Here is a 12382-nt window from a genome sequence, read left to right as displayed (position 1 = left end):
ATGGGAAGGCTTAATTCACTGTAGGCAGTACCACCCCTGGGTAAACAGTGTTTGGTAGTTTAAGAAGGCAGCCTGAGTAAACCATGAAGAGCAAGCCAGTAAGCAGAGTACCTCCATGGTTGCTGTTTCAGGTTCCTGATTGAGTCTTACCCTGCAGGCTGTATTGAAGCTTTGTAACCTGTATTTGTTCTTTGCTGTCAGGCCCTCATGCTAGCTCAGAATTTTATTGTAATTTTTAAATTTTTGTTTCCATCCTCTCACCCCCACCTCAAAAGGGCCTTACTGTGTAGTGCTGGCTGGCTGGGAGCTCAGAGAAATCCTCTTGCCTCTGCCTCTCCAATGCTGGGATTAAAGGTGTATGCCACCATTCCCGGTGGTAACTTAGTTCTTAAGGGTAAATTCTCAAGATGATGTCTGCTCGCTGCCCTTATAAGTCATACAGAGCAGCAGGGAGGCTTTTCTCTTCATCCACTAGAGATCACTGTCTCACTAGAGCTAGCAACTCTGAGGATTGTCCATCCCTTGCTCCCTTAACTTTTGAAGGCTTCTTCTTCCCCTCTCCTTGTAGAGGTCTCAGAGGCTGGAATTTTGCTTCCTGTCTTTTCCTTCACATTTCTCAAGTATTCTTTTACTTTGATGTATAATTTTTTTCTTCTGTTTCTTTCTTTGGAATAGTCTGTTTCTTATTTTATTCTAACTTCTTTCATACTACACCGCACAGAAACAGCCTGCCATTTGCCCCAGAAGTCCTCAATCTACGATCTTAGTGACAGCCTGTTGGTGAGAGTATATCTTTGGAGTTACAGTGCTACTAATAAGTAACTGTTTTTTTTTGGTTTTTCTTTCCAAGCTTATAATGGTTTTAAGAGAACTTTATTTTATGCTTAGTTTGCTACAGAAGATGTTAGAATGGACAGTCACAGAACACAGAGATGCAAAAAGTAGTCCTGTAACTGCTGAAAATGCCTTCCGACTCATGCTGATCATACAGGACTTCCTGCAGTCAGAAGGACTGGTTAATTCAAACATGTGGACTGAGAAGGTTAGTAACGACCCTTTGAAATTGCTTTTCAGGTCCTAGGGTAGTGGCTAAAGCTTGTGATTTTAACTTTTAAGAGGGTGAGGCAGAAGGATTGTCACAATTTGAGTTCAGTAGGAGCTACATACATAGACAGTTCCAGGTTAGCCTGAGCTATAGTGTGATATGTTATTGCAAACAAAACAAATTATAATATACAGATAAATATTTTGGGTAGTTCAGAATTATGTAAAGAAAGAAATTTTGCGTCTCTTCCTTTTGGAGCATTAATGTTTAATCAAATGTAGTAAACACAGATTTTTATTAGTTGTTACGATGGTTCTTTGGTTTTTGGCAATTACACATTAAACTACTTCTGCAGTGTTTATGATTGGTATTAGTGTTGAAGAAAAATCAGTACATTTAAAAAATGGATGTTTTTATTTCTCAATTCTGTGTGTGTGTGATAGCTTTTAGAAGATACCACACAGCTCCTTGATTATCTGTCAGCGTGGTATTCTGAGAGTCCAGGATGGGTAAAGCTCTCTCAGATACAGATCCAGTTGCTTCTGGAGTTCATTGGAAGAGGCAGTTTGCAGGTTTGTCATTTCTTTTTATGCTATTTTCTGTCTTCTAATATACCATAGTTACTGATGTATAACAAGATAAAAATGCCTTTTCAGTACTTTCTTAAAATTTTTTTGTATTTATTTATTTTATGTGCCTGCATTGTGCACTTATGTGGAGGGCAGAGACTACATGGTTTTTGGAATCAAACTCAGGTCATAAGTCTTTGTGGCACATACCTTTACCTGTTGAACTATCTCTCATACTCTCTTTTCACTTGAAATTTCAATTTGGTAAGATCAGAAAGGAGCTTAAGAAGCAGCTTTTTGTTATTCTCGGACTTAGGACTCTTATTTTAATGCTTCCTTTTAGGGTTACTCACAGGTCATCTGTATTCACTGTGGCTTGCTAGCTGCTAAATAGCTTTGCAGGGATATTTGTATATGTGAATTTTAGGAATTATATTTTTAGGGAAAATGATTTATGATAACTTTTCTTTTGAACTGTTTTACTAATCCAAAGTTTTACACTCTGTTATATATTTGTTCACTTATGAAATACCAGTTATGTACATGCTAATGATTTTTGCTAGATTTAAGAACTAAAGATAAAATGTATTCACAAAGAATATTATTCCTATTGTAAATGAAATTGTAAAAAGTTAGAAAATTCCTCTGACATTTGCTCTGTTGTTTTTCCGTTCTCATTGGGTACATTTAGTCTTGATAAATATTTGATATCTATTTACTTTTGTTTGTATTTGAGTGTGTGTGTTTGTGTGTGTATGTCATTGAGAGAATGAACATTTGTGGCCCAGCATCCTATGGAGGTCAGAGGACAACCTTGGGTGTTGGTCCTCAACATGTACCTTTATTTAGAGCAGGACCTGTTTTGTTGTTTACTGTTTTGTACACCAGGCTAGCTGACCCCTGAGTTTCCAGGAATTCTCCTGTCTTGGTTTCTCATCTTTGTATAGTAGTGGCAGAATTACAGTCTAGCACTAACATGTCAGCTTTTATGTGGACCCTGCAGATTCAAACTCAGATCATTATACTTGTATAGCAAACGTTTCATTTACTAACCAGCTCTAACCCTGAATTCTTTTAAATATTCAGCTTTATTATTGGATAAAGAGGATTAAGATGAGACAGAATTCTAGTGCTGTTCCTAAACTAGATGTGATGTTGTTAAGAGTATGGAGAGAGAATTTTTTTTTTAACATAAAACTGGCCTATTACAAAAAATCTCTAGTCCAGTGGCTGTATTCTCATTTCTTCTCCTCCTCAAACCCTTTTTCATTAGCTGTTTCCACTTCAGTACTAGTGATTGAATGAATAATAATGGAGAGTTCTCTTTTGCTTGGGCTTGTACTATTAATATGTGTTTGTCCTAGGAAGTTTAAGGTTAATTAAATTTGTAGTTAAGGTCCCAGACTCCTTATATATCTGTATGTAGTCAAATAGTTATGATTCCATGTAATGAAACTCCAAAACAGACTTCATTGAGATTTGTTCTCTCTCACAAATAATTGAGAATTGCTTTATTAAGATGAGTTTAAGACAGGATTCAGTCAGTCTGCTTATTTGCTATTCTCACCACACTGTTCTTTGCTTAAGGATGCAAATTACAATTGGGCCTGTTTTCAACTTCATTTTCTGATGTGGGATGTATATATGTTGCTTTTATTGGTTGATGAATAAAGCTATTTGGGTCAAAGGCTTAGCAGAGTAAAGCCAGGTGAGAAATCAGAACAGAGATAGAGAGTAGGCAGAGTCAAAGAGAAGACGGGTAGCTGCCAAAGGAGAAGCTGGAAATGCTGGAACCTTGGTGAGTCCACAGTCTTGTGATGATACATAGATTAATAGAAATGGGTTAATTCAAGATGTAAGAGATAGCTAGAAATATGCCTGAGGCATTGGCCAAACAGTCTTATAATTAGTGTAGTTTCTGTGTGATTATTCAGATCTGAGGCAGCCATAAAATGAAAAGCAGTCTTAGCTTACAGTTTTCCCCAGAGAAAAATACTGCTGCTTCCTATAGTCATTGTTGGTAGATAGTTCTCCACAAGTCTATTGCATTTCTGTTTAATCATGTGACTAATTGTTCTTGTTATTTATTCTTTTGTTGTTTTTTTTATCATTCTGGGTTTTTTGTTTGATTGTTTTGAGATAGGTTCTCTCTATTTATTCAAGCTGTTCTGGAGTGTTTTTGTTTTTGTTTTGAGGTATAGTCCTGGTTATCCTGGAACTCACTAGACCAGGCTGCCCATCATAGAGATCTGCCTACTTGTGCCTCCCAAGTACTAAGCTTAAAAGTGGGTGCCACCACACCTGGATATCCATTCTTTTGAGTTGTTTCGTATTGTGAAGCTGTTAAAGATAGAAACCATGATTCTTTCTAGAGTAAAAGGCAAGCTTGTTGGCTGCCCACTGTAAGAAAGCTAGTCCCTTTCTTGAAGGCAAAGATCAGCTGAATATAAAAAGTGCTGAGCCCTCCTACACTGGGTGTTCTCTCTGAGCAACCAGCCTGTATGCAGATGTCTTACAGGTTTTATTTCACTTAGAATTGGAATTGGGGAATCAGTCCAAATGGTGATAGTGTGATTATTAAAAATTTTTGTGGGTTTTTGTCTCTCTCCAAATAGTTTCATGCCAATGTCTATGAAACCATTGCACACTTAACTTTTTGCTTGGAAGTAAAGTAAATCCATAGTCATTGACAATTACTACATAAAACTTATAAATTTTTGGAGTGAGTCAGATCTTTTGCTAATAGTCTATGTTTGCTTTAATGATTTTTTTTTCTCTTTTAACCTTTTTTCTTTCAGGTTTGTGCAATAGCATCAGCTAAGCTAAATGCCCTTCTTCAGACTAAAGTGATTGAAAATCAAAATGAAGCATGCTACATTTTAGGGAAACTAGAACATATTCTAAGTCGGTCGATCAAGGAACAGACAGAAATCTATTCATTTCTGATTCCTCTTTTCCGTACTCTGGTTTCTAAAATTTATGAGCTTCTTTTCATGAACTTGCACCTGCCTTCTTTGCCTTTTACTGATGGAAGTACTTCATTTTTTGAAGATTTTCAAGAATACTGCAATTCAGATGAATGGCAAGTTTACATTGAAAAATACGTAAGTTTTTAAAGTCATTTTTCTTTATTTATATGTGTGTGCATAAGTGTATGCTTGCGTATGTGTGCAGGTGTGTGCTGCACACAAAGAGACCAGAAGAGGGTGTGAAATCCCTTGGAGCTAGGGTTGCAAGATGCATATGAGTGCTGGGGCCTGTGGTTGCTCTCAGCAAGTATTCTTTTAACTGTTGAGTCATCCTTCCAGTCTCACAGTTTTATCTTTTCTGAGCAATACTTTTCTGTTGATTTATCATTTTTATAGAGGAGTATGTAAATTCTGTGTATTCTTTCTTTTTCTCTCATCTAAGATTATACCTTACATGAAGCAGTATGAAACACATACATTTTATGATGGTCATGAGAACATGGCACTTTACTGGAAGAATTGCTATGAAGCCTTAATGGTGAATATGCATAAAAGAGACCGAGAGGGAGGAGAAAGTAAATTGAAATTTCAGGTAAAAGCTGTTTTCTAGATTGAGTTTTCATGTTAACTACCAGTATTTACTATTATATGAAAGTAACTCTACCAGAAATTTGGAAAGAAGGTCAATCATTAACCATTTTAATAGTAAAAATTGACTTTATGAGTGTGTAAAACATCTTATTAAGTTGAAAATCTGTTAGTAGATACTGCTAGGGTGTTTTGATGTGCCCTCCACTCACACAAATTAGTTTCAATTAAACATTTTGTTTGTTTTTAAAACAGAGTTTCTTCTGTGTAGCCCTAGCTGATCTGGAACTAGCTTTGTAGACCAGGCTGACTTCGAACTCATAGAAATCCGCCTGCCTTTGCCTCCCAAGTGCTGGGATTAAAGGTGTGTGGCACTACCACCCAGCCAATTAAACATTTTAAAGTTATTTATTTTTATTAGTGTGTGTGTGTGTGTGTGTGTGTGTGTGTGTGTGTACTTGAATACATGCTTGTACCTGGTTATGTGCAAGAGGCCTAAGAGGTCAGAAGAGAATATCAAACCCCTGGAACTAGAGTTACAAGTAGTTGTGGACCACTGTGTTGGTGCTGGGCCTGAACTTGGTCTTCTATAAGAGCCAGAAGCGCTCTTAACCCCAGGCCATCTCTGCAGCACACCAATTAAAATAAGTAAATAAAAGCAGAAAAAGAAAAATCAGTGAATCTGAAATTGAACTCTTGAAAATGTTCTCAAAATCAATAAACTTTTAGTCAGCTTGACAAAGAGAAATGAAAACTTTCTTGAAGCAGAAATGAAAGAGGCAGTGTTGCCATCAGCCCCACAGATGTAAGTTGCTTAGAACGTGGAAATATGACTACTCAGATCCACCAGTTTCTTGGTAGGTAGAGGATTTAAAATTTATTTTAAAATGTACAGATAACCTGCATAGTCTTTTATGTATAAATAAAGTTAAATTTATATACCTTTAAAAAGAGAAAATGCAAGGTCTGCGTGGTTTTACTAGCAAATTTACCTAACTTCTTAATTGCATGTTTATTCTTTGAAGCAGGGTCTCCTGTTGCCCCTACTGACCTTGAACTAATTTTCTGTTTCTGCAAAGATGGCCTTGAACTTAGGACCCTCCTGTTTTCACTTTCCAGATGAGTTTGCCACTGTTGGTGCCTTTTTATTGATTGGACTGCTAGATAACATTCTGCCAGCTGTGCCGTATTTCCCGCCTGTCAGCACTTGTGCTTACTTTACCAGTAAGGTCAAGGAAATCAGGCCAGCTTGGAGAGTCCACACAGCACAACTGAGGTTGTGACAATATACTGAGAGCAAATAGACTCTTTAGACCTTTATCAGAAACAGAATAGACTGGCAATTGGCAGGATCAATACAATTGTAGGTGCTAGGATACAGTGATCTTTGCAAGCCATACAGGGTACGCAAGATTAATATCTAAGACCTGTTGTCCTGTCAGGTTTTCTTGATTCCATGGCTACAAAGGGAATGTACAGATAAACCCGAGGTAGCATGAATGCTTCACTGCCTGAGGGACTGCATCAGTATCTCTGGAACTGGAAAACACATTGTACCCCAAGAGCCATGGACTCAAACCTGAGAAACTATAACACATGCCTCTTAAGCCGACTCCATGGTTTCCTGCACCAGCCCACTACCAAACATTTAATGAAGAAGTTGTATAGATGTAATAAGGGTGGGGATGAGTTCTTACTTGGTTTTCGTGGAACTTTATGACTTCCTCCGTTTTCTCAGCAGTGGTCTGTTTTAGTCGAATCCAGGTACAATTCCCTTCACACGTCTGGTAACAGCTACAATTCATTCACAGCTTGTTCCTCTAGATTTACATCAATTCTTTTTTTTAAAAAGTTTTAACTTTTTTGTTTTTTAAATAGTCTTAGGTATCACGGAGTGGCTTCAAATTTGATATACAGCTAAGGATAACCTTAAACTTGTGATCTTCCTGACTCTACCTCCTTAGTGTTGGGGTTACAGGCGTAGACCACCACACTTGGGGTGCTTGGGAGGAAATTCAGCCTGTTGTGCTCTGCAGGAGATGCCTTTTACCCCACTGATGTATTTTATCAACCATAATGCATGTGTGCTCCCTTTTTATGCGTCAGAATACATAAGTAGAACATAACTGAAATTCTACCGTCCTCATCAAAGACAAATATTGTAATAAAATAAGAAGATGATGTTATTATCTCTTTCCTCATACACCATTCTTATTGGTCAAATTAAAATTTGTAAATATATTATAAAATGTTCCTTTCGCTGTTTATTTTAGGAGTATTTTGTGGAGCCATTTAATCGAAAAGCACGTCAAGAGAACTTGAGGTACAATAATATGATTAAACAACTTAGCAGTCAACAGTTGGCCTCTTTTAGATGGTGGAAGGCAATTAGACTCTATCTTACATGTGAAAGGGGGCCTTGGGCTAAAAGGTAGGTGTATATTTTGTCTTTTTGAGCTGCGGCTATATATTTTAAACTTTTTATTATTATTATTTTACTGTTTTTATCGAGCTGTATATTTTCTCTACCCCCTCTCTTCCTTCCCCTCCCATTCTGCTCTCCCCATGGTCCCCATGCTCTCAACTTACACAGATTTTGTCTTTTTCTCTGTCCCGTAGTTTAGATCCATGTATGTCTCTCTTAGTGTCCTCATTGTTGTCTATGTTCTTTGGGATTGTGATTTGTAGGCTGATTTTCTTTACTTTATGTCTAAAAACCACTTATGAGTGAGTACATATGATATTTCTCTTTCTTGGTCTGGGTTACCTCACTCAATATGATGATCCATCCAAATTTCAAGATATCATTTTTTTATTCTGTTTAGCATTCCATTGTGTAAATGTACCACATCTTCTTTATCCATTCGTCAGTCAAGGGGCATTTAGGTTCTTTCCAGGTTCTGGCTTTGACAAATAATGCCTCTATGAACATAGTTGATACCCAAAAGTGGTATTGCTCAGTCTTAAGGAAGTTTTTTTTTTTTTAATTTTTCTGAGAAATCAGCATACTGATTTCCAAAGTGGCTGTACCAGTTTGCACTCCCACCAGCAACTGAGAAGTGTTCCCTTTACCCTACATTCTCTCCAGCATAAGTTGTCAATCAGTGTTTTTGATCTTGGCCTTTCTTACAGATATAAGATGATTGTTTTGATTTGCATTTCTCTGATAACTAAGGATGTTGAGCATTTCCTTAAGTGTAATTCAGCCCTTTTAGATTCCTCTGTTGAGAGTTCTCTGTTTAGGTCTGTACTCTACTTTTTTTATTGGATTATTTGTTCTTTGGTGACCAATTTCTTGAGTTCTCTGTATATTTTGGAAATCAGACCTCTGTCTGATATGGGGTTAGTGAAGATCTTTTCCCATTCTGTAGGCTGTCGTTTTGTCTTATTGACCATGTCCTTTGCTTTACAGAAGCTTTTCAGTTTCAGGAGGTCCCATTTATTAATTGTTTCTCTCAGTGTCTGTGCTAGTGAGGTTATATTTAGGAAGTGGTTTCCTGTGCCAATACGTTCCAGTGTACTTCCTACTTTATCTTCTATGAAGTTGGTTTTATGTTGAAGTCTTTGATTCATTTGGACTTGAGTTTTGTGCATGGTGATAGATATGGATCTGTTTTCATTCTTCTACATGTTGCTATCCAGTTATGCCAGCACCATTTGTTAAATATGCTTTCTTGTTTCCATTTGATATTTTTTGCTTCTTTGTCAAAAATCAGGTGTCAAAGGTATGTGGATTGATATCCAGGTCTTCTGTTTGGTTCCATTGGTCCTCCTGTCTGTTCTTATGCCAATCCCAGGCTGCTTTCAGTACTGTAGCTCTGTAGTAGTTTGAAGTCAGGGACTGTGATGTCTCCAGAAGTTTCTTTAATGTACAGGACTGTTTGAAGCTATCCTGGGTTTTTTGCTTTTCCGTATAAAGTTGAATACCATTCTTTCGAGGTCTGTGAAGAGTTTTGCTGGTAATTTGATGGACACTGCATTGAATCTGCAGATTGCTTTTGGTAAGATTGCTATTTTTACAATGTTAATTCTACCTATTCAAGAGCATGGGAGATCTTTCCACTGTCTGGTGTCTTCTTCATTTTTTTTTCTTCAAAGATTTAAAGTTCTTGTCATACAAGTCTTCCACTTGTTTGGTTAGAGTTACTCTGAGATATTTTAAGCTATTTGTGGCTATTGTGAAGGGTGATGTTTCTCTGATTTCTTTTTCCGCCCATTTATTATCGTGAAAGCTGGCTCAGGGCTCTACCTTAGAGGTCGCTGATTTACAACAGGTCCTTCAGAGGTCTCTGGTTCAGGCCTGCTCTGTCAGGTAGTTTCCTTGTACCTGCTTCTGCTCCTGTGAAGGTAGTTGCCTCCACATTTTAAACTTTTAAGCCATCTCTATTTCAGTTTTTTAACGTATTCCAAACTTTATTGTCATTTTATGAATTGGTTTGGAATGGTTAGAGGTTTGTACCTTGTGGATAGTTCTTCTACTCTGATATTACATATATTAGACTCAAGTAGTTCATAAGAATATTTCTGCCTTCTTAAGCTAAAGTTGTACTTCAACACTTTGCAACTTAATATTTTTACTTCTGTTGTGGTGTATATATTTTATAACCCTTGTTTTTAAAAAATAGTAAACTAAACCTTTTGTTTATCTTTTCAAACAGCTAGTGAAAGGATAAACATTTACTTGTTTGCCCCTTTTAACTACTATTACCAGTGCTGTGTGGACACTTGTGTCAAAATGTTGGTTTGACAGAATGCTTTTAATTCTTCTGGATATATATAATACAAGTTCAATTTCTGGGTCATATTTCATATTTAACTTATCAAAGAAATGACTTTCACATCTACATTACTTTATGTTTAGGGTATGAGTATATGTTTTCCAATTCTGCCACATTCTAACCAATGCTTGTCACTTTCCAGTATTTCAGATTTCCCTTGTGTTGTGTATAAATCATTACCATGTAACTTTGCTCTCCATCTTCCTAATAATTAGTGATGCTGAGCACTGTTCCATGTGCTTGTTGTTGTCTTGTTTCCTTTGCCTAGCTATCCAAATGCGTTGTTGGACTTTTTTTGGTGTGTTTGTGTGCATGTATGTGTGTTGTATAGTATTCTCAATAACCATCAAGAGGTGATTTTCAGATACGTAGTTCACTTTCTTGATAGTGTTGTTTAGTGCTATCAGTTTTCATGAATCTAGCTTTTTTAAAAATGTATTTTAAAAAGTGTACCTATGTCCAGGGTCATAAAAATTTACCTTTTTCTTCTAAACGTTTAACATCTTAACTTTGATATTTTGGTCTTTCATTCGTTTTCAGTTATCTTTATTTATAATAAAAGTTTAAAATTCTATTATGGTCATGAAATTGTATTTAACAGTGAAAAAATAAAGTAATCAAGCTAGAAGTCTGAAAGTTAGTCTTCAAATCTTAATTGTCTACCATTAAGCTTCATGGCATCTTGGGTAAATAATTGAGGCTCTCTTAGGTTCATCATGTGTATGTCATAATTAAATATGCTCATTTTAGTTTTCCTGACAAATGTCCAGATGATAAATACAAACATTTAAATTTGTTCAAAAGTAATAGCTAGCATATAAAGAGTATTAGGTTTAATATATGGTATTTGCATACATTGTGTCATTATACTTTGTTTCTATTTATCCCCTACCCCACTGTTTTCCTTAAAATTTACAAGTCTTTAGTTTTATAGTGCTGGTAATCAAAACCAGGGCCTTGTGCATGCTTGGCAATGCTTGAACATAGTCTAAAATAGTATTAAACGATTGTGAATTATTTCTTACTCCCTGCAAACAACTAATCTTTATAATTTCTAGTAATTTTACTTGTTTCATTGTGAATGTTTCTAGGAAACAGAATCGAATTCATTGGAAACTGGCTAATGTAGAAAATTATTCCCGCATGAGACTTAAACTGGTACCTAATTATAATTTCAATAACCATGAGGATGCTAGTGCCTTAAGAGATAATTTAGGTGAGTTACAGTACTTACCTATTTTAATAAAGTGAAGATGTTGATGGAATGCTTGTTTGTTATTTTAGACATTGACTTAAGAAGGGAGGGACATGGTGCTTTAAACTGTGTGTATAAATGGGTATATGAATTCAGTGTGGTTAATTTTACCTGAATCTAAGTCTGTGAAATATGAAGTATTTCTTGTGATGAGTTTGTGGCACCTGCGTGTTTACCAAGTAATAGTTATTGTCAGTGTAGCTGCTTCTGTGCCAGTTATGTCTCATGAAAGGTTTATAGATGAAATCAGTGTCAACTTTTTGATTTTTTTTCCCATTTAACATTTAACATTGATATCTTACAAAACTGAAGAAAGCCGTAATGCCTATCATTTAGGATTCTGTATTCTAAAGTAAATCAGATATTGGAATTTTTCCCCTTAATACAAAATAATATTTTTGTCCATGATACAGACATTAATTGGATGCATTTTACATAGCAGCACACAGTTGTATAAACTGCTCTGCTTCATCAGTATTCTGGGACTTGAATATGTCGAAATTTAACTATCCTCATCACCTAGGACACTTCTCTTTTTTTTTTTTTCAGTGAATTACTTCAATTTGATAGTTGTAAATTGCACTATTTCTCTGTTATTTTTCAAGAAATCCTTCTTTAGGAAATTCACACTCCTTTTCCTTCTCATACCTCCGCACGTGATCATGGGTCTAAGTTTATAGCCTTTTCTCTTTATTTCAGTTGTCTTAAACTCAGGAAAACCGCTGTCCTTTCAACTTTTTTCATCACAGTTTTACCCGTTGAGGCCTGACATCTTGTCTCCCCACTTTCCACCCAAATCCATACGGCATGGCTGCTGTCCATGTGTCACCTTTGGGCCGTCTGTTGGTTAGACCTAATGTGGATGTTCTCAGGAGCTGTACTCCACGGCAAACCATTCCCTGACCAGCAGTGAATGAGGGTTCTCTTTTCTCCACATCCCCTCCAGCATCTGTTGTCCATTGATTGATCTTTGCCATTCTGACTGGGAAATGATGTTTTAAAATTGTTTTCATGATATTTCCGTAGTTGCTAGGGACAGTAAACATTTTTTAGATATCTCTTAGCTATTTTTTTCTTCTTTTAAAATCTCTCTATTCTAGTCCTGGGCCCATTTTTTTAATTGTGTGTGTGTGTGTGTGTGTGTGTGTGTGTGTGTGTGTGTGTGTGTGTGTGTGTGT

The 12382-nt window shown here is 36.4% G+C and overlaps 1 protein-coding gene across 1 annotated transcript in view; it reads left to right on the top strand.

Annotated features, from left to right (window-relative positions):
• The window catches only part of Nbeal1 (neurobeachin like 1), a 163120-nt gene that overhangs the window by 104325 nt on the left and 46413 nt on the right, over positions 1-12382 (top strand). The window contains exons 29-34 of the mRNA XM_050154206.1: positions 889-1042; positions 1489-1617; positions 4413-4718; positions 5026-5175; positions 7445-7602; positions 11041-11175. Coding sequence (XP_050010163.1) covers positions 889-1042; positions 1489-1617; positions 4413-4718; positions 5026-5175; positions 7445-7602; positions 11041-11175 — 1032 coding nt within the window. The remainder of the gene's footprint in view (positions 1-888; positions 1043-1488; positions 1618-4412; positions 4719-5025; positions 5176-7444; positions 7603-11040; positions 11176-12382) is intronic.

The sequence above is a fragment of the Alexandromys fortis genome, unplaced genomic scaffold (assembly GCF_014885135.2).
Source record: "Alexandromys fortis isolate MF-2015 unplaced genomic scaffold, M_Fortis_MF-2015_v1.1 scaffold_40, whole genome shotgun sequence".
Lineage (NCBI taxonomy): Eukaryota > Metazoa > Chordata > Mammalia > Rodentia > Cricetidae > Alexandromys > Alexandromys fortis.
This window is presented reverse-complemented; position numbering and strand designations above follow the sequence as displayed.